This window comes from Malurus melanocephalus, unplaced genomic scaffold (assembly GCF_030028575.1).
Source record: "Malurus melanocephalus ecotype Western Australia unplaced genomic scaffold, MMel_1.1 scaffold_19, whole genome shotgun sequence".
Classification (NCBI taxonomy): domain Eukaryota; kingdom Metazoa; phylum Chordata; class Aves; order Passeriformes; family Maluridae; genus Malurus; species Malurus melanocephalus.
Genome location: NW_026623251.1, coordinates 1 through 16,682, shown reverse-complemented (window position 1 = coordinate 16,682; position 16,682 = coordinate 1). Strand labels below are relative to the sequence as shown.

Sequence of the window (16,682 nt, the reverse complement as noted above, 5' to 3'; positions counted from 1 at the left end):
CTTCTGTTTTTGATTGAAAACTACCTGCTTYGATTCTGTGGGAGAATTTACCAGCGAATGGGATGCTTCTTTCTCCCATGTGCTTTATCTGACATTAACACACAGGRTAGGAAGGGGAGGATGGCATTGGTTTCTGGGGAACAGCTGGAAAAGAGGTTTCTGCAYCTGATTTTTGGGCGTAACATCAAGATACTGTGTGTTACTTTGTAATGACAAGTGTTATTTGGTTTTGGTATAGGGATAYAGAACTTCTTCTGGCTGCATAGGAAGGAAGGTGATTAAACCCAAAAGGAAAAGAATATGATAGGAAAGTACCCTGACATTGGTACAGTGAGGGCTTAATGAATACAGGTTAACTCAGAAAGACAATTCTAGTTAGCARACCCTCCCAGGTACAAGGAATTTTTCCCAGTGGACCAGTGATCTCTCACTAGATATATCAGCTACCATTTTAGACAGCTTCTCTTCATTTAAATGTTTTCTTGGATTCTGCTGCTATTTCTGTAAATTGTCTTTAGGTCTGGSTTGTTTTGTTTTTCAAGAAATTGTGTTATGAAAGAATGAAGCAAGAGAAGGCTAAAGAGGGAAGAGAGGACAATTTGGTCCAGTTTATTCCCTGATTTATTCCCCTGGCACTATAATAATGGATGCATTTGGAAACCTGTTCRTTTTAAGGGGAAACCTGCAGCTGTTTGATTGGTTTATCATCTGAGACAGTGTTTATTGAATACTGTGCAAGTCATTATGCTGGAAGGAGACCTTYTGGGTGAACAGACCACTTGCAATATTTTGTGCATATGTTTTGACAATCTAATTTCATACTAAAATGATTAAATGTTTATTTTATGTCTTTAAAGAGTATTGGTTACCCAGTAATTTGATAGTCTATCATGTGAGCCTTTTCCCTGTAAGACTTTGTTTTGAGATGCTAAAATTCTAGGCAGTTGTAATTTTGCTATAAATGATTGCAATTTTCCTGAGAGGCAGATGGGAAGTATTTTCTTGAGAGAGAGGATATTAGTATTCATATATTTCTTTGTGTGGGCTTCCTTAATCTGATGTGTGTCATGCGCTGAATGCTTACAGGGTAACACAATGTTTCTAATGTAGATTAATAGGGCTTATGCACAGCATGCAGTCTCCTGTGATGCTCAGGATGCTGAACCATACACAGTGATTCAGAAGAGATGGCAATGCCCACGTGTTCCTGTCTATTTGTCTGAGTGCACTAAATTTAGTGAACTGTTTAATTGTCATAGGATGGTTTCTGAGACAGCATCTATTCTCTGTCTTTCCACCTTCAAGAAGTAATGGATTGTAGAGTCTGCTGAAGAGCTTCATTCATCTTCCAGCTGAAGTGCTGCTCTTTCTGCTCATCTTGGGGAAAGGAAAGGAAATGCAGCATTAGAATAAGCATCTGGCAGGCCAGATTGTGAGAGACAGAATCGATCATTCAGCTTTGGAATGACTGAGAGCGCAGAAGAGCAGAACCACTAGCAGATAACTAAAACACACAGGGGCTCTTACAGACAAGTCTTAGCAATGCACAGCTTTTGTCAAAAAGCCACGGGCCGCTTGCATGAAGAATGGACTCTGTGCTGCACATACTCTGTATTACTGATGGGGAGTAGTTGGAGGAACAAAAAGCACAGTGCTGTTTAGCATTAGGAAAGGAGTTTGGCAGGGCTGCATTATGTCAGTACACCTGTTCGGTATTCACTGTAAATGCCACTGCGCTCTGGCAGCAACAAGGCTGGAATTTAAATGGAGCAAAACAGATTATATAGTCTCAGGTGTGCCACTAATGTTTTTGCTTTAAGCATTTTCAGGCCTCAGCTTTCATTAAGTGGCTTAGAGTAAGAATAGCTGAAGGCTAAAATCATTAGAAAATTTGCTTACAAGTCTCTCAGCCTAGAAAATAATGATAGTTTGCAGCTTTAGGACACCTTACACTGAGGTTCACTGGTAATAACTGATTAAGACTCCTGGTACCTTTGAAGTCAGTATCTGTGATAGTCGATGGTGAGAAGTGTAGTGTTTCTGCTTGCTGAGGCATGAAAGGACTCTCTTGCTCCTAAAGGACTCTTCTGCTCACTCAACAACTTTCCAAAGGTTGAGGCTATAAACAGGGCACTGAAGTGTGATTAGAGCCCAATCCCTACAGCAAAAAACATTGGAATGGGAGATGACAGTCACTGCAAACAGACAACTTMAGCATGTGGGTTTTACTGTGCAGTATGTTCAAGAGTCCTGCCACTAAAAAAAGTCTTAATAATGGTGCATTTGTTTTGATACCTGAGAAATAATTAAACAAACAACAGAAAGCTGAGTAGGAGCCAGCACTGCCCTGGCAGCCAGGRGGACCAAGCGTGTCCTGGGGTGCATCAGGCACAGCATTGCCAGCTGGGCAAGGGAGGGGATYRTCCCACTCTRCTCTGCACTTGGGAGGCCTCAGCTTGAGTGCTTGGGTGCCAAAATGTAAGAAAGACAATAAACTGTTAGAGAGGGTCCAAAGGAGGGCAGTGAAGATGGTGAAGGGCCTTGAGGGGAAGCTGTGTGAGGAGTGGCTGTGGTCACTTGGTCTGTTCAGCCTGGAGCAGAGGAGACTGAGGGAACACCTCATCAGTCTACAACAAYTTCCTCTTGAAGGAAAGCAGAGGGACAGGCACTGATCTATTCTCTGTGGTGACCAGTGACACAACCTGAGGGAATGGCCTGAAGCTGTGTCAGGGGAGGTTTAAGGTGGTTATTAGAAAAAGGTTCTTCACCCAGAGAGTGATTGGGCACTGGAACAGGCTGCCCAGGCTAGTGATCACAGCACCAAACTAAGAGTTACAGAAAAGTTTGGACAATGCTCTCRGGCACAGGGTGTGATTTGGGGATGGTGCTGTGCAGGGCCAGGAGCTGGACTCAATGATCCTTATGGGTSCCTTCCAATGCAGTTTATTCTGTGAAACAAGGTGAAGGCATTGAGCATGGAAGTCAGGCTTGAMTAAACACTGCCTAGCTCCATTATTAGATTATAAAGCTGGCATTTTAATAATAGATGAGAGACTTCTCAAATACACACAGAGCTGTCATTAAATACTGAGACTGCTGCAGATGTTAAGACTTACTTCTAGAGGAAAGCAAAGAATGAAACAGAACTCTAATCTAGACTTAACAGTGTTTCAGTAATGAAGAATTTTTTGAGAAGGTTTCTTTAGTAAAAGGAAGCTAAAATGGAGAAGAGATAGAGGTTGGAAWAAGTAAACAGACTTCCTACGGCAACAGAGATGCATGTACAAACAARTTGTTTTTCTTTTCCGATGCTCATGCTAAGTACCAGTGTGTTTCCCATAAAACTAGGAGAGACAAAATGAAATGTGCTCATATAGGAGTCAGGAGTATAATAACCCTACCTTGTCATAATGGAGAAATTGCTTTAAAAATTTTTAAAAATAAAATGCTGCCAATAGTCTTACCTRTACAACTTACCACCTATTCATTTGCATGTTCTTAGTAGTCTTCAGTTTAAATTTGAGATGAAGTGCTTTTAAATGCAAGAATTTACACACACACTCACACACACACACACACATGTGAAACATGGAGGGGCATAGCTTTATTTGACAGTTAAAACCAGAAAATTTTAAGTTACTTACTTGTCTTTTTCTTCCTTATCAGCCAAGATCTGAGGTCAGAATTCTGTAACTCCTACAATAGCTTGTGGCATCTTTACTGGGATAAAGGTGGCCATATTTTTCTTTGAGTTTTGCTGGATCAAGGATCAAGGATCAAGTCAGGATCAAGGATCCTTGTCAGGATCAAGTCTCTGATCTCTGTCACYATAAAAGCTGAGCTTGTTTCCAAATCTGTTTTAATATATTCTCTTTGTAATGCAGGATTTTGCATTTGATTTTTAAAAATTCACTTCAGGTCACCTTTAAATGCTATTTTGATGATTTTGGAAAGCCAAGGCCTTTATCAGTAGGCTTCTGTTAAAAGTTCAATGTAGAGATTCATGGTTAGTCTTAAAAGTGTGATTATGTGTTACTGAGATTCACTGATGTGTTTCTTTTATGTSTAACTTACTTTTATTGAAGTGTAAGTAAAACATTTGTTGTGAATTCAAGCTAAATCTTGTGTGAAGTTGACTATTTAAAAATAATTTTTAAAACTCCAAACTATTTGACTTTCATGTTTTGAAGTCTTTGAATGCCTGCACAACATAGTTTTGTTCTCTTAACAGAGTTTTGAAGGTACCATTGTGTGGCAGAGCCAGGATCTTCAGGGCCTGGTTTCAAGAAACCTTCATAAAGTGATGGTGAATGATGGAGGAGGCGTTTTCAGAGTCATTACAGTGAGTCCCCTCACCTTCCTTTCCACCATGTTTCTGTTTTTTCCAGTCTTGAGAATGTAGCATTTTCCTTTCCTGTGTTTCTCTGTGTGAATCATTAATTCAGTTGGGCTTCTCTTGTTGTGTCAGAAGGCAAGTTTTACTTTGCCTTCTATCAAAAAAATTATGCTTGTAAGTGGCATTTTATTTTGAGGGGAGTAAAGCTCTCATTGTTTTTGTCAGATGTGAAGTAGTATCAGTACATCAGAGATGGAAAATGCAGGTCAAATTTCCTGTGCTAAAATCCCAAATGATGTGATTAAGTCTGTTTTTTTGCTTTTTGGCAGTGTGTCTCTTTTCGTGTCAAATTGTTGCTTACCAAAACATGCTGTGTCATTGTAATTTAGCTAGCATAATTTTATGTTTTGCTGTCAACTTTGAAACTGGTTTCCTGAAAGTTTCAGTGGTACTGCTAGTTTTGGGTGAAACTTAAAAAATGCCACAAAATTTTAGTTAAAAATCTTAGTATTAGTCTTTCATGGCAGATTGTGTGATTCTTGGAGTGGTCTTGTGCAGGACCAGGAGTTGGACTTCAGTGATTGTTGTGGGTCCCAGCTCAGGATGTTGTATGATTCTGTGATTATGTAGGTGCCTAGACCAGCAGAGCTTTAAATTACTTCCATTCTTAGTTGCCAGAAAACTTCACACCTTAAAATCATATGGAAAACACTTCAGTATGAGACATTAATTAATTAATCTATTATTTTCCATTAATCTGTTCCTAACAGGCAGGGGAAGGGTCACTGCCACATGAACTCTCAGAAGGTGTGGAGGGAATAGCAGGTGGTTTTATCTACACTATTCAAGGTAAGTCCACAAAATGTAGCCTGACATTTGATGTTATGATAAATCATGTAATTTAAATTACATTTCTGWGTATAATTTGTGCTGTCTCCATGAATTTAGTCACCCTAAGGTTTCTTTTAGTAGAAACCATTTCTTCCTGGCTTTTTTAKGCTTAAAAGTCAATTTCCTGACATGGTTTCTTTGCTTGCCTTTTGTCAGCCACTCCAGCTGGACTTGCATCCCTTTGTCTTTTTATCAGGACTCTCTTCTTAGTTTATTGCTACCCAAAGTCAAATTTAAAAATGTCATGCAATGAGCTCTTTCCCTGATATTTTTCACTTTTTTCCCCAGTTCTGCTGCAGTTAGAGGTACTGTATCACGTTGTTTAATTTGGACAAATATTTTCCATCCCTGTTGTTGCTCTTTTACACCTATTTCAGCAGAATGTTCAGAGATTTTGTAGGAGTCCTTCCCAATTTCTAAGATTTTGGCCACATAGCACTGGAATCATGTTCTTATTGGTCCATTATAGCCAACATAAGCAGCGACTTTGGAAGTCTTATTCCTTTGTTTTTGTAGCTAGGTCTGGCAGATGTAATTGGGCAGTCCTGTTGTCATCAGTGTAGGAGCCTGAATTGAGGTGTATGCTAAAGCCCTTCCATCCTGTTTGTCACACACTTAGTGCCACAAACTATCTCCTTATCTGCAACAGATTTTTAGCTTTTGCCTGCAGTTGTGTGATGTGGTTCAGTAGGGACCATCTGTGCTACATCAAAGCAACGCCTATTTGATTATATGTAGCATAGAATTGTTTGTTTTATTTTTTTATGCTAGATACATATACTTAGGAGTAATTGATGTAACAGTAGCCTTTTTACTCCACAGATAAGAGTAATAGAGAAGTCCCAGACTGTTCTTTATATTAAAGAACCTTAGAAAGTTGAACTCTTTTACTACAGAAAAGAAAGAGAATACTTTTTTGAACTTTCTGTGTGAGACCTTATATAAAAATATAATTCTTGRTTGTTCTCCAACTTTTMCCATYTTTTACCCATTTTRTAGAAATTTTAAAATTAATTGCAGGATTTTYATAACCCTATTAATTTGAATGCTTCTTGAGGTTCATTTATCAATTTGTCATATATAATGCAAGAGAAATGTCAAATAATAGGTATTCACCTTTAATAATGGGTGCTCTTTCTTTCAGAGGGTGATGCTCTTTTAAAAAGCCTCCATACTCGTCCAGAAAGGTTTACAAATCACATAAAAAACCTTGAAAAAGAAGATGCTTTATTGAAGGAAGAAAGCAGTACCTATGATGATATTGTTTTTGTAGATGTTATTGACACTTACAGAAAYGTTCCCTCCAAACTGCTGAACTTCTACCGATGGTAAGTTRCAAAGRAAGTATTTTCTTATTTTCTCTTAGGAATAGGGCTGTTTGCAGTGCAAGATGATTCAGATGATTATGTTATTTGATAGTTTCCATGAAATGCATGTCTTTTGTAATTGACTTAATTAATCTGTATTTCTCTCTCACAATTTTGGGTGCATGTAGTGAGTAAAACAGCAGTGCCTATAGTTTTTGAATGCTAACCYTCAGTGCCTCAAATCAGCATGAGCTGGCAAGACAGGCTTCTGCTCTGAGAGTCCAGGTGTGAAAATTTTCATTTTTCCTTGTAATTTCATTTGTGTCGAACTGAAAACTAGCAGTTTTATTATTTCAAAGGATGGCTTTTGACCAGTTTGTATACTTAGTGTTTCAGTTTGTGGCCATTGCCTCTTGTCCTGTCAGTGGATCCCAGTGAAAAGAGTCTGGCTCCATCACTTCACACCCTCCCTACAAGTGTCATTGATGAGCTCCCCCTGAGCCTTTTCCTTTTCAGGCTGACCAGCCCAGCTCKCTCACTTTTCCTCATAGGAGWGATGCTCCAGTCTCATAATCATCTTCATGGCCCTTTGCTAGACTCKTCACCCAGTATGGCTGTGTCCCTCTCATACTGAGGAGTCTGAGGCTGCACACTGTAGTCTAGATGTGGCCCCAGCAGTGCCCCAGAATGGAGGGGAAGGATGGGAAGCTTGTGTACAGGGGGCACAGTAGGTTGATAGAAGAATTTTCGTAGTGTAGTGCACTGTCTGTTGTGAATCTAGTAAGTTACTAACTCTAATTTGCAATTATTTCCATTACTCTGAGACAACTGTGTCACTTTATTGCTAATTGCTGCTGCTGTGAAGTAAGAAATATAGATGGCAGTTGTAATTTAACCAAAATTCAGTTAAGCTGCTTGCAAGATTATGCACTTAGGTCACAAATTTCATGGCTATGAATGTAACTGAAAAACTGAACCATGCTTTCAGTTCTAAAAGGAGGTTTGCATGTCAAGACTTAGATTTTTGTGTTCATTTCTTACAGATTAGSAATTTTTCAAGATTTAGTGATAAAAGGCTTTAAAAAGTGCACTTCTTGTTGTAAGAAGTTACCCTTAAAAACAGTGTTTGTAACCAAGTCAGCCATGATCCCTAAAATGTTACGCTTTTTCGGTTATTTTATGTGTGTCAGTCATTCAACTATTTCAGACAGTTAATGACATTTTTTACCTTTCAAGAGTGCATTTACAGAGAAAGAGTAAGTACAAAGTTGTTTCYACAGATGTTTCTTACCACTGCCTACAACCTTCTCATTGCCCTTGAACTGACTGTCTCATCCTGAAAGTAGGCTGCTGCCATGTAGCCAGTGGCTTTTAACAGCTGTGCTATCAGCGTCAGGGATTCATAGCTTTCTGAGGTCAATACTGCTAAGATGGTTTCATTAGTAAATCCACCATCTGTCCTGGAGAACAAAACTTTAAATTGTTTTCTTCCACTCATACATAAGTCCATGTTGTAAGATCATCATAGGATACAGTTGCATCTCCTTTCTGAAGGACAAGCAGTCAGCCTTGGTTGATAAAGACAACGTTTAAAAGTCAAGGATAGGAAAGACATTCCTTGCTTTCTTGCTTCCCCTTCTGCATCCCAAAAAAAAATCCTTGCAGATCGTACTGTCAGTAGTTTGTGGTGTGCAGCTCAGCATCTGATCACTTTTCTTTTTGACTACAGGACAGTTGAATCAACAAGTTTTGATTTGTTGCTGAAGACAGATGATGACTGTTACATTGATTTGGAAGCTGTTTTTAACAGGATAATGCAGAAAAAATTGGACAGGCCGAACATTTGGTGGGGAAAGTAAGTTGTTTTTTTAAGTTTTCTTTAAGAGATATAAATACCATTTCTTTAGTAAATGTTTTAGGGATTTAAGTCTTGTCATATGGGTTCCTCTCTTGTTGCCTAAGGAAGCCAGTTATAAAAAGCAGGACTTCTGTATGTGTTAGAACTTTGAATCTCAGAATACAGAAATCAGTCCTTTACAATAACTTTCCAGAGTATGCCTTTACAATGAATTAAACTTGCTGAATATCTTACCTCCTTTTAAAATGTGTTATAGACATCTTTGTCATGGTACTTAAGTAAATAAGATTTTTCCAGCAATAAAGTGATGTTAAAAGGAAAGTTCATACTATAGAACTATAAATATTACTTTTTGTGATGTCACTGTGATTTTTATGGTGGACTTGAGGAAGTGGGGTAAACAGAAGAAACAGAATTTCCATTAGGGTCTGCACTTTATTTTAACTTCTGTGAATGACAGACATTTGCTACACATTTTTGCTATTGATTAATGAATTTTTCAAGTGAATTTCCCCAGCCTGTGTTATTACATTTGTGAATAACCAGGGGCATTACAATAGCCCATATCTTCCCTCCCATCCATGGAATGCATTGCAGCTCCAGTATGACATACAATATAGCAGAAATTCTGTACTACTATTGCATTCAATGTAGCATAATGGCACAATGTGCCTTCCTGTTGCCATCTGCTTACTGAAGAAAAACAGGCCTTTGCTGCTTTGCTTCACGAATCTGATCTTGCCAGTTGCTTACTTTAATAAGGTGTGTGTGTGGTTGAATGTGTGAAGCAGCTGGTTATCTGGTGATTATCTCTAAGATCTGTAGGAGTGACATCTTCAAGTATAAATTCTCTAATAGCCGCAGTCTTCAGGTAAGGCAAGTGTGAAGTGTAGGGAACAACACTGAAATAACTGTGGAAGTATAAAATGATTATCAAAGCAGATGCTTCTCAGTCTGGAGGGGTTTGAACTCTTTGTGCTGTGATTCAGTGGAGTGGAAGATACTGAGCCTGAAGTGAATTCAGGTATCTGATGAGACTTCTTTTTACTTGGTGCTTTAACACGTCAGCTTCAGCAGAGAATGTGCAGAATCAGATAACGTATCTGCCTCTCAGCTGTAATTCCTCCTTTTTAGGTGTGTTGTCTGAGGTGACAGTTCTTAGCTCACTGAACCTTTCAGCTGCTTACGCTCATGACTGAAATCAGCAATGCTGAACTTCTTTGTAAAACAGAGAGTGAACCTGCTGCATTGACACAGTTTTGTCTCTTAGATGTGAGTGCATAAACTACTTGTGAGGCCAGGAGAATGCAATACCAGCTTGTTCCCAAACAGGAAAAGTGGAATGCTTCTCACTGCCTCACTCAGCAGTTCTAGCAGTGAATAAAGCCTTACTTAAAGAGCACCCCTGCCAGGAAGGATTTTTTTATAATTCAGGGATGTCAACCTTTGAACATTTGCTTTGTTGAGTTCCATTTGGGAAACAGCCAGGAGAAGGTACATAGTGCTTCCTGATTTTTAAGTCACTAGTTTTATCAGGAAAATGGGTTGCATAACATCACTATCTGCATGCCTGCTGGAGGCACTGCTATAGTGCTTGTTAACCAAAGGGGTTAATTAGCAGGACACAGATGTGCCTGTTACAAAACATAGGTAAGGATGCAAGTGCTGACCTGGATCAAAATCCAGCAGCAAGGTGCACATGCTGAAGACCTGATGTCGATGTTGCTTTTGTTTCTATTCTGAGGACATTCTCTTATTATCCAAAATTGAGACCAAACAACAGTTACAATTTTAGCTTTGTGTTCAATTAGATGTGTGCCCTAGAGAAATAAGACTAGGAACTATAATTAGGATCACCTATTTCTTCCTCTCAATATTGTTTGTTTTTAGTTCAGTTTTTAGCAGTGTTCATAGGTTCCACAGAGAATTCTCTTTAAACGTCTCGTATCTAATTTGGTCTTCAGTTTCAGACTAAATTGGGCAGTTGATCGAACGGGGAAATGGCAAGAACTGGAGTACCCAAGTCCTGCATATCCAGCCTTTGCTTGTGGGTCTGGCTACATCATCTCCAAAGACATTGTGCAGTGGCTGGCAAGCAACTCGGAAAGGTTAAAAACGTACCAGGTAATAGAGATTAGTTCAGTTTTTCTGGATTAAAATGGTCTGGGAAAGAGTATTTACTGGATGAGTTGGAAAGACCATTGCTCAAATGTCATTTTTGGGTTCTCCTGGCTAATGTGGGCCTTTGTCATGTTTTTGGTTGCTGTGCTTAATGTCTGTTATAGGTCAAAGCAGTCAAAGCACAGAAGTTTTGGACTGAGAATCTCTGGAGCTGTAATCTTGTTTTTGGTACTCTGTAAGAATAGTGAATTATCACAGGCAAGCTGGGAGTATTATTTTAACACCTTTGCAATAGTCAGGTGYAGGTTTTTGTAACTATCATTCTTTACTGCTGGTTGATGATGCAACTTACTCCAGGTTGCAGTCATGCTTTATGCTTTCTTGGGGCTAATATTTGTATTTTTTATTTTAATGGTCAACTCAGGGTGAAGATGTGAGCATGGGCATCTGGATGGCAGCTGTAGGACCCAAGCGATATCAAGTAAGTCTGAAGGAATTGTCTGATCTTACAGAAAGAGGACATGCCTGCTCTTGCAAGTAGCATAAAATAGGAGAAATGTTTTTCCTTTAAAAAGAAATTGAAACAATCATTTAATTAAATCCAGAGGAAAAATTCTTTTAAAGATGTGTTTAAAAGAAAACTCACAAAATTGCAGACCCTGAGTTCTCTGCAGACGTCTATGATATCAGCTGGGGACGTTTGTATGCAATATTTGTTGCTGGAAACAGTAAACAACTGATTCTTGGAAATGAAGATTGTTGGAGACAAAATACTTTGTAAGAAAAACTATTGAAATGGTTCTCTGTCCCAACAGGATGGTCTCTGGTTGTGTGAGAAGACATGTGAGAGTGGCATGCTGTCTTCCCCCCAGTACTCTCCCCAGGAACTGGGAGAGCTCTGGAGATTAAAGGAACTGTGTGGAGATCCATGTAGATGTGAAGAAAGATGATGAACTTGCCTTGGAAAACAGGGTAGTGTATAATGATCATGGGAAAGTGTACATTTGGATTCATTCCTGGAACAGTAAGAAATATCAAGGTACCTTTTAATGTTGGGTTTCAACTAAGGTATAACAATATTTTCACACCCTTTTGATAATGACAAATGGACTGATACTATTCATTTTCTAGAGTATAGATGTTAATCTGACAAAAACCAAAATATTCAAGATAAAAATATTCCTTTTTATATAAAGTAAAAGACCTACTTGTAATTAATAAATGCACATAAGAATGCCAACTAGCCTGTCTTTTGTAAATTAAAGCACTACTGATTTAACTCAGTATAGGGCCATACCAGGATACCATGGAGAATTGTGCTCATCACCAGGACAGCTGGTAAGCCTTGCTGCAGCAGGTTCTGTGCTGTCTGAGGGGTTGCCCTCATCTGTGTAGGGATGGGGACAGCAGTGGGGGATAGGATTTGTGATTAGTTTGTTTATACCACTGTAATTTTAGAAAAAAACAAAATCGACGTTTGCTTATACCAAATCTTCAAGTACTGCAAACATGAGGGATTTCTGAGAGCTCACTGCATTACTAGATATAAATTTGAGATTACACAAGTGAAAGTAAAATAAGAGTAAGGAACAGCACACTAAAGATTGTAAAATAAATAGCAATGCCTTGCAGTGTGCTGAGAACTTATTTATACTGTGGTATGTTAACACTGTAGGCTAGAAGAAAGGTCTGTCAGATTTCGACCTTAATCATCTAAGGCTGTGTAGATACTCCTAAAATTACTACTGGGTTTTGCTCACTTTAAAGTTGTTGGATGTAGGTGAAAGCAAAGGGCAAGTGGCTTCTCAGTGCAGCACTAATCTTGTTTTGCAAGCAGAGAGATCACAACCAAACCCTGTACTCAGTTCAGTAAAACAAATTTTCACTGGTGCAGGGGGAAGGCAGTATAAAATCTTGGCAAAAGCATTACTTTGAGTTTTATTTATTTGAAACATTTAAGCACTATTTGGTATCTCTCCAGTAAGACAAATGAGCAGGTATTTTCATGGAGGCTGACGACCAAGTTGAGGAGCTGAAAGTACAGTTGCACAGCCCTCTGGTGCCACGTGTGAAACTCACATTCATCTGTATATGTGTGTTCAGGCCCAGGCTGTCCATGTGTCTGTCTCTCTTCTGCAGTTCAGCTTTTTCTTCAGTCCAGCAAGAGAGTCCCTTCTTACCACCGTACTAACACACAGTCTCCACTTTCTATTGAGTAAAACTGCAAAGGCTTTAAGTCATTGTCTAGTTCAACTTCTTTTCCTTCCAGCTAGAATAAGAAAGCAAAAAAAACCCTAATCAGACTTAACTGGAAATCCCTTCACGTAAACCAAATATTAGGCAGTTGCAGTCAGGGAGAATATATCGTATTACAGGAATGAAATTAGGTCCTAAATTACGGCATGAAGACGATCCTCCTGAAGTGAAATGAATTTCTTTAGATAGTATTTTAGAACATACTATTGACCTTTAGCACCACCAGTATTTTGTTGTTGAATATCCATTTTTAACTCACCTTAGAACTTTCGTAGGACAGTTTCAGTTCTGAACCAGGAATTTTTAACAGGCGATACAGCAGTCCTTTGACCTTCTGAATAGTCATAGACTCTGTTGAGGGGAGAGAAAAAAAAAAGTTGTAAGAAAAATGCTGCTGCCACCGAGCTGTAGCAAAGTACTAGTGTTTCACTTTACTTGCCTATAGCAACAGTGAAAGGCTGCATTGCTGCTTCAGTTCTAACACTGCAATAACATTTTTGGTACCTGAAACCATATCTGCTACTGTCAAATGGAAAACAGCTTAATCTGTGGTGGATAGGGCAGGATGTGCTACTACAGTTTAGAAGCTTTGATCCCATATACCAAATTAAAGTGTTACAGCTTCATAATTTACCTTTTTTGAGTTTGTATTTCTATATGCTAAACTAAGTGACCTTTGGGACGCCCACCAGTCAGGTTCTGACTGCCTGCATCTGGCAACTGTTCCTTGAAGTTTTCATTACCAGGAATTGGCACTGTGGAACTAGTAACATTCTTAGGAATGGTATTGCATTATTAGTCCCCAAAAAATTGTCAGCAGAGGTGTTTATATTATGAAGTCAATTATAGGAAGGGGTATTTTTTGTAATGCATCTTGAATGAGTAGATGTAGTTTGTTCCAGAGGCGATACCTGTGTTTGCAATAGATAAACTCAGTATTTTGGTTGAACTTTCACTTCCTTTGAAGCTTTATCTAAAGGCACACAATAGTGAGTTATTCCTGTAATACCACACATTGTACTTAGACAATATTTTTCTATCAAACATTTTTGTAAAAGCTGTATCTATCTGATTTTATGCAATTTGTGATAATAAATGTGATTTTTATTTTAGAATAAAACTTGAGTATGTCTTTTCTTTCAGACTTCATTCTGACACATCTTTCCAAAACATCAGCTTAATTTAGAATGGTCTTAACTCATTCTGGTCTCACTACAGACACTAAAACTTCAAAAGACAAATTTGATAGAAGTCAGAACTAGATTTCTAACTTCATGTATTAGACACTAGACCTCAATCTCTAGATTTACACACTATGTAGTTGCCTCTTAAGACTTCACATTCTGGTTACTTTGTTGACACATCCACCATTAACTGGCCTTTATTTGCCTCAGACACATTAATCATGAAACTAGCAGCAGAGGTCATAAGCAGCTTCAATGTTCAATCTAGACTGAAAGTAATCTGAAGGCCAGAAAAAGAATGACTTTTTCAAACAATTTTTGCCTTTATCATTTCTTTATATAACAGAGGAAAAAGCTTCAGGAGCTGACAAGCCCGAGAGAGCTGCCATTCTTTAACACAATTATTTGAAATTGCTTGAACATAAGCCAGGACTTCTTACCTGGGAGCTTTTTCTCTACTGGCTTCTGTTCGGGTTTCTCAGGACACTTAATTGTCAAAGCTTAAGGAAGAAGGGTGAGGTGTTAGTGAAAGAACAATAAGCCCTGTTCTGGCAGAAACATAGTCTTTCTTGTCTGTTTTTATTAGAAATTGTTTTCCTTTGCTCAACCTGATCTCTTAAAAAATTAGGATGTAGCCTGCAACTGAGCAGTTAAGATAGGATTTAGTCATTATCTGAAAAACTAATTAACTTTAAAAACTTTCTGTATTTTTTCTTAAAATAACCAAGTTTTTATTAATCTTTGGTTAATTATTGTGGAAGTGACTCTCTAATGCTTAAAGATAGGATTTTTTGGTCCTAGGAGTAGGACCTTAAAATGCTTCATTTCTATTTTATTTCTTAAAAATAGCCTGCAGGAGAAGGGAAATTGCTTATTCAGTTTAAAACAGGCTTTTGGTCCTCTCAAAAGCACCATACAAAGACTTTTTGAGGACATTATTAGCCTAATTATTTTACAGAGATTAAAAGACTTATCCTTAAAAAAAAGGTTTATATTATGTCTAGCCAGCAAGATTCCTTGTTCTGTTTAGTTTTCTACCTAAATACATTAGAATATAATGCTTTAAAATAGTATTTTACCCATAGAGTAAAACGTTCCAGTTCTATCAGCTGGGAAACAGCTTCATGAATTTCCAAGTTTAGGATGTAACCTAGACTAAATATGTAGACAGCCCCAAATCTCAAAGCTACCCATATTTTTCTTGTCTATCCTAAAGTTAAGAAGTTATAAAGAATATAATATCAGAAAACAATGCAGCTGTTGAGATTAAAACCTCAGATGTCTTCTGTAAAGAAGCCATTCACACTGTCAGAGTGGAGTTTCAATTACCTCTTTCTCCATTAAATCTCAATTAAAATCATTCAGCTTGGATTGAGGGGGGGAAAGGAGAGAGAGTGCACGGAAGCAGGTATCCAGTCAAACCCACTGAACCAGTTCAAAAAAGCAGAATTACCAGCTGGAACTTTTGAATGTTTTGTTCTCCATATATACCTAAGAGATACTAAGCTCATGAAATATTCTAAATTCGGAAGGAACCATTTTGACCATTTCTGGCTTCTTACTCAGAAGCTGACTTTTCAGAGTCAAAGGCTGTTGTCCCTTCAGTTCTCCTTCTTCAGGTGCTCCATATTCTGTTGGAAGAAAAGTGCATGTAGAACCCTTCAAATATGAAAATCCAAGACCTAAGAGCACTGTGGTGTAGGATCACGCAAGAGTTCCCTACAGATGTGGTAGCTCCTGCACCTCACAGTGCTGCAGACACGAGCCTTGTTCAGCTGCTACAACGTTCAGGACATGGGGGTGCTGCTTAACATTCCCACTTTCAAAAAGCCACATGGTGGAGAGAGCTACTGCCTGCTCAGCAGTAGAGTGGTGGGGCAGGCATTCACAGATGTCAGAATCGCTAAGGCAGGGAGCCCAAGTGCCTGAGGCAGCAGTGCCCCAAAGGGTGCAGAGCTGTGCAGCCACTCCACAGCAACAAAAGCCCACTAGCACACAGCCCATGGATGGGCTTTCCTAAGGCTGTAGCAGCGCACGGGAAAAGCATCAAGGGCAAGAGAAATTGAAGACAGACCAAACCAGTGCTGCCATAATGCCAGAAGTGAGGAAATGCTATTGTACTGTGCTTGCACTTACTAAGACAAAGTGCTGGGTATCTGGGATGGGCAGCAAGAAATTCTTCACTTGGTTTGTTTTTCTCTGGGTCCCAATGCCCACCAGCTTCTAACCAGTCCTTTCCAAATATTTTGCGATAATCAAGCTCTGCTCCTCTTCTTTCAGCAGGAAGGATCTGTACTGACACAGGAATAGCACATAATATAATTAAATAACTTTCCAAGAATAAAATCTAATCAATGACACTGACTCCTTGGTCTTACTTAGTATTCAGTATGTTTTAAAGCTACCAAGATAATTACAAACCACATCTCAAATACTGACTGATCCATATATTCAGGACATTTTAGATCCATTAAGAATCATACAGCCCCTATGTCTGTGTACTGAGCCATAAATGAATATCTAAGCAAAGATTTTGCTGTATATGATGGCCCAAGGATGCTTCTTGCAGCAATGGATCAGATGCTGCTTCTGCTCTCCTTTATGATAAACATTTGCTGAAAGTTTGATTTGGTTTAGGTAATGATATTTTGCCATTGCAGAAGGCAAATGCTATTGCTGCCACTGAAACAGATCTGATTACGTTGCTTTAAATTTTTTTTTAATTTTTT

The 16,682-nt window shown here is 38.6% G+C and overlaps 2 protein-coding genes across 4 annotated transcripts in view; one reads left to right on the top strand and one right to left on the bottom strand.

The window, feature by feature from the left end:
* B3GALNT2 (beta-1,3-N-acetylgalactosaminyltransferase 2) overlaps positions 1-11,463 on the top strand; it is a 29,177-nt gene extending 17,714 nt beyond the window's left edge. The window contains exons 6-12 of the mRNA XM_057389709.1: positions 4,232-4,342; positions 5,107-5,185; positions 6,372-6,555; positions 8,264-8,389; positions 10,357-10,516; positions 10,938-10,994; positions 11,329-11,463. Coding sequence (XP_057245692.1) covers positions 4,232-4,342; positions 5,107-5,185; positions 6,372-6,555; positions 8,264-8,389; positions 10,357-10,516; positions 10,938-10,994; positions 11,329-11,463 — 852 coding nt within the window. The remainder of the gene's footprint in view (positions 1-4,231; positions 4,343-5,106; positions 5,186-6,371; positions 6,556-8,263; positions 8,390-10,356; positions 10,517-10,937; positions 10,995-11,328) is intronic.
* Positions 11,464-12,689: 1,226 nt separating this feature from the next.
* Positions 12,690-16,355, bottom strand: LOC130588786 (tubulin-specific chaperone E-like). 3 transcript variants are annotated; one of them, XM_057389710.1, is made up of 5 exons: positions 16,090-16,329; positions 15,407-15,584; positions 14,394-14,453; positions 13,029-13,120; positions 12,690-12,782 (listed from the first exon to the last, which is right to left on the bottom strand). In XM_057389710.1, the coding sequence occupies exons 2-5, from the start codon at positions 15,462-15,464 to the stop codon at positions 12,690-12,692; spliced, it is 303 nt and encodes a 100-aa protein (XP_057245693.1). In that variant the 5' UTR covers positions 15,465-15,584; positions 16,090-16,329. The 3 variants fall into 3 exon arrangements, 1 of the variants encoding a protein (XP_057245693.1); XR_008967021.1 differs by having other exon boundaries at positions 12,720-12,782; positions 15,445-15,584; positions 16,090-16,355; XR_008967020.1 differs by having other exon boundaries at positions 12,720-12,782; positions 15,516-15,584; positions 16,090-16,323.
* Positions 16,356-16,682: the final 327 nt, after the last annotated feature.

Coding starts and splice junctions, on each gene's coding strand:
- LOC130588786 (XM_057389710.1), bottom strand. CDS start 15,464: ATGAGCTTAGTATCTCTTAGGTATATATGGAGAACAAAACATTCAAAA. Junction 14,454..15,406: donor ACATTCAAAAGTTCCAGCTG/GTAATTCTGCTT, acceptor TTCTTCCTTAAG/CTTTGACAATTAAGTGTCCT. Junction 13,121..14,393: donor AGTAGAGAAAAAGCTCCCAG/GTAAGAAGTCCT, acceptor TCCCCTCAACAG/AGTCTATGACTATTCAGAAG.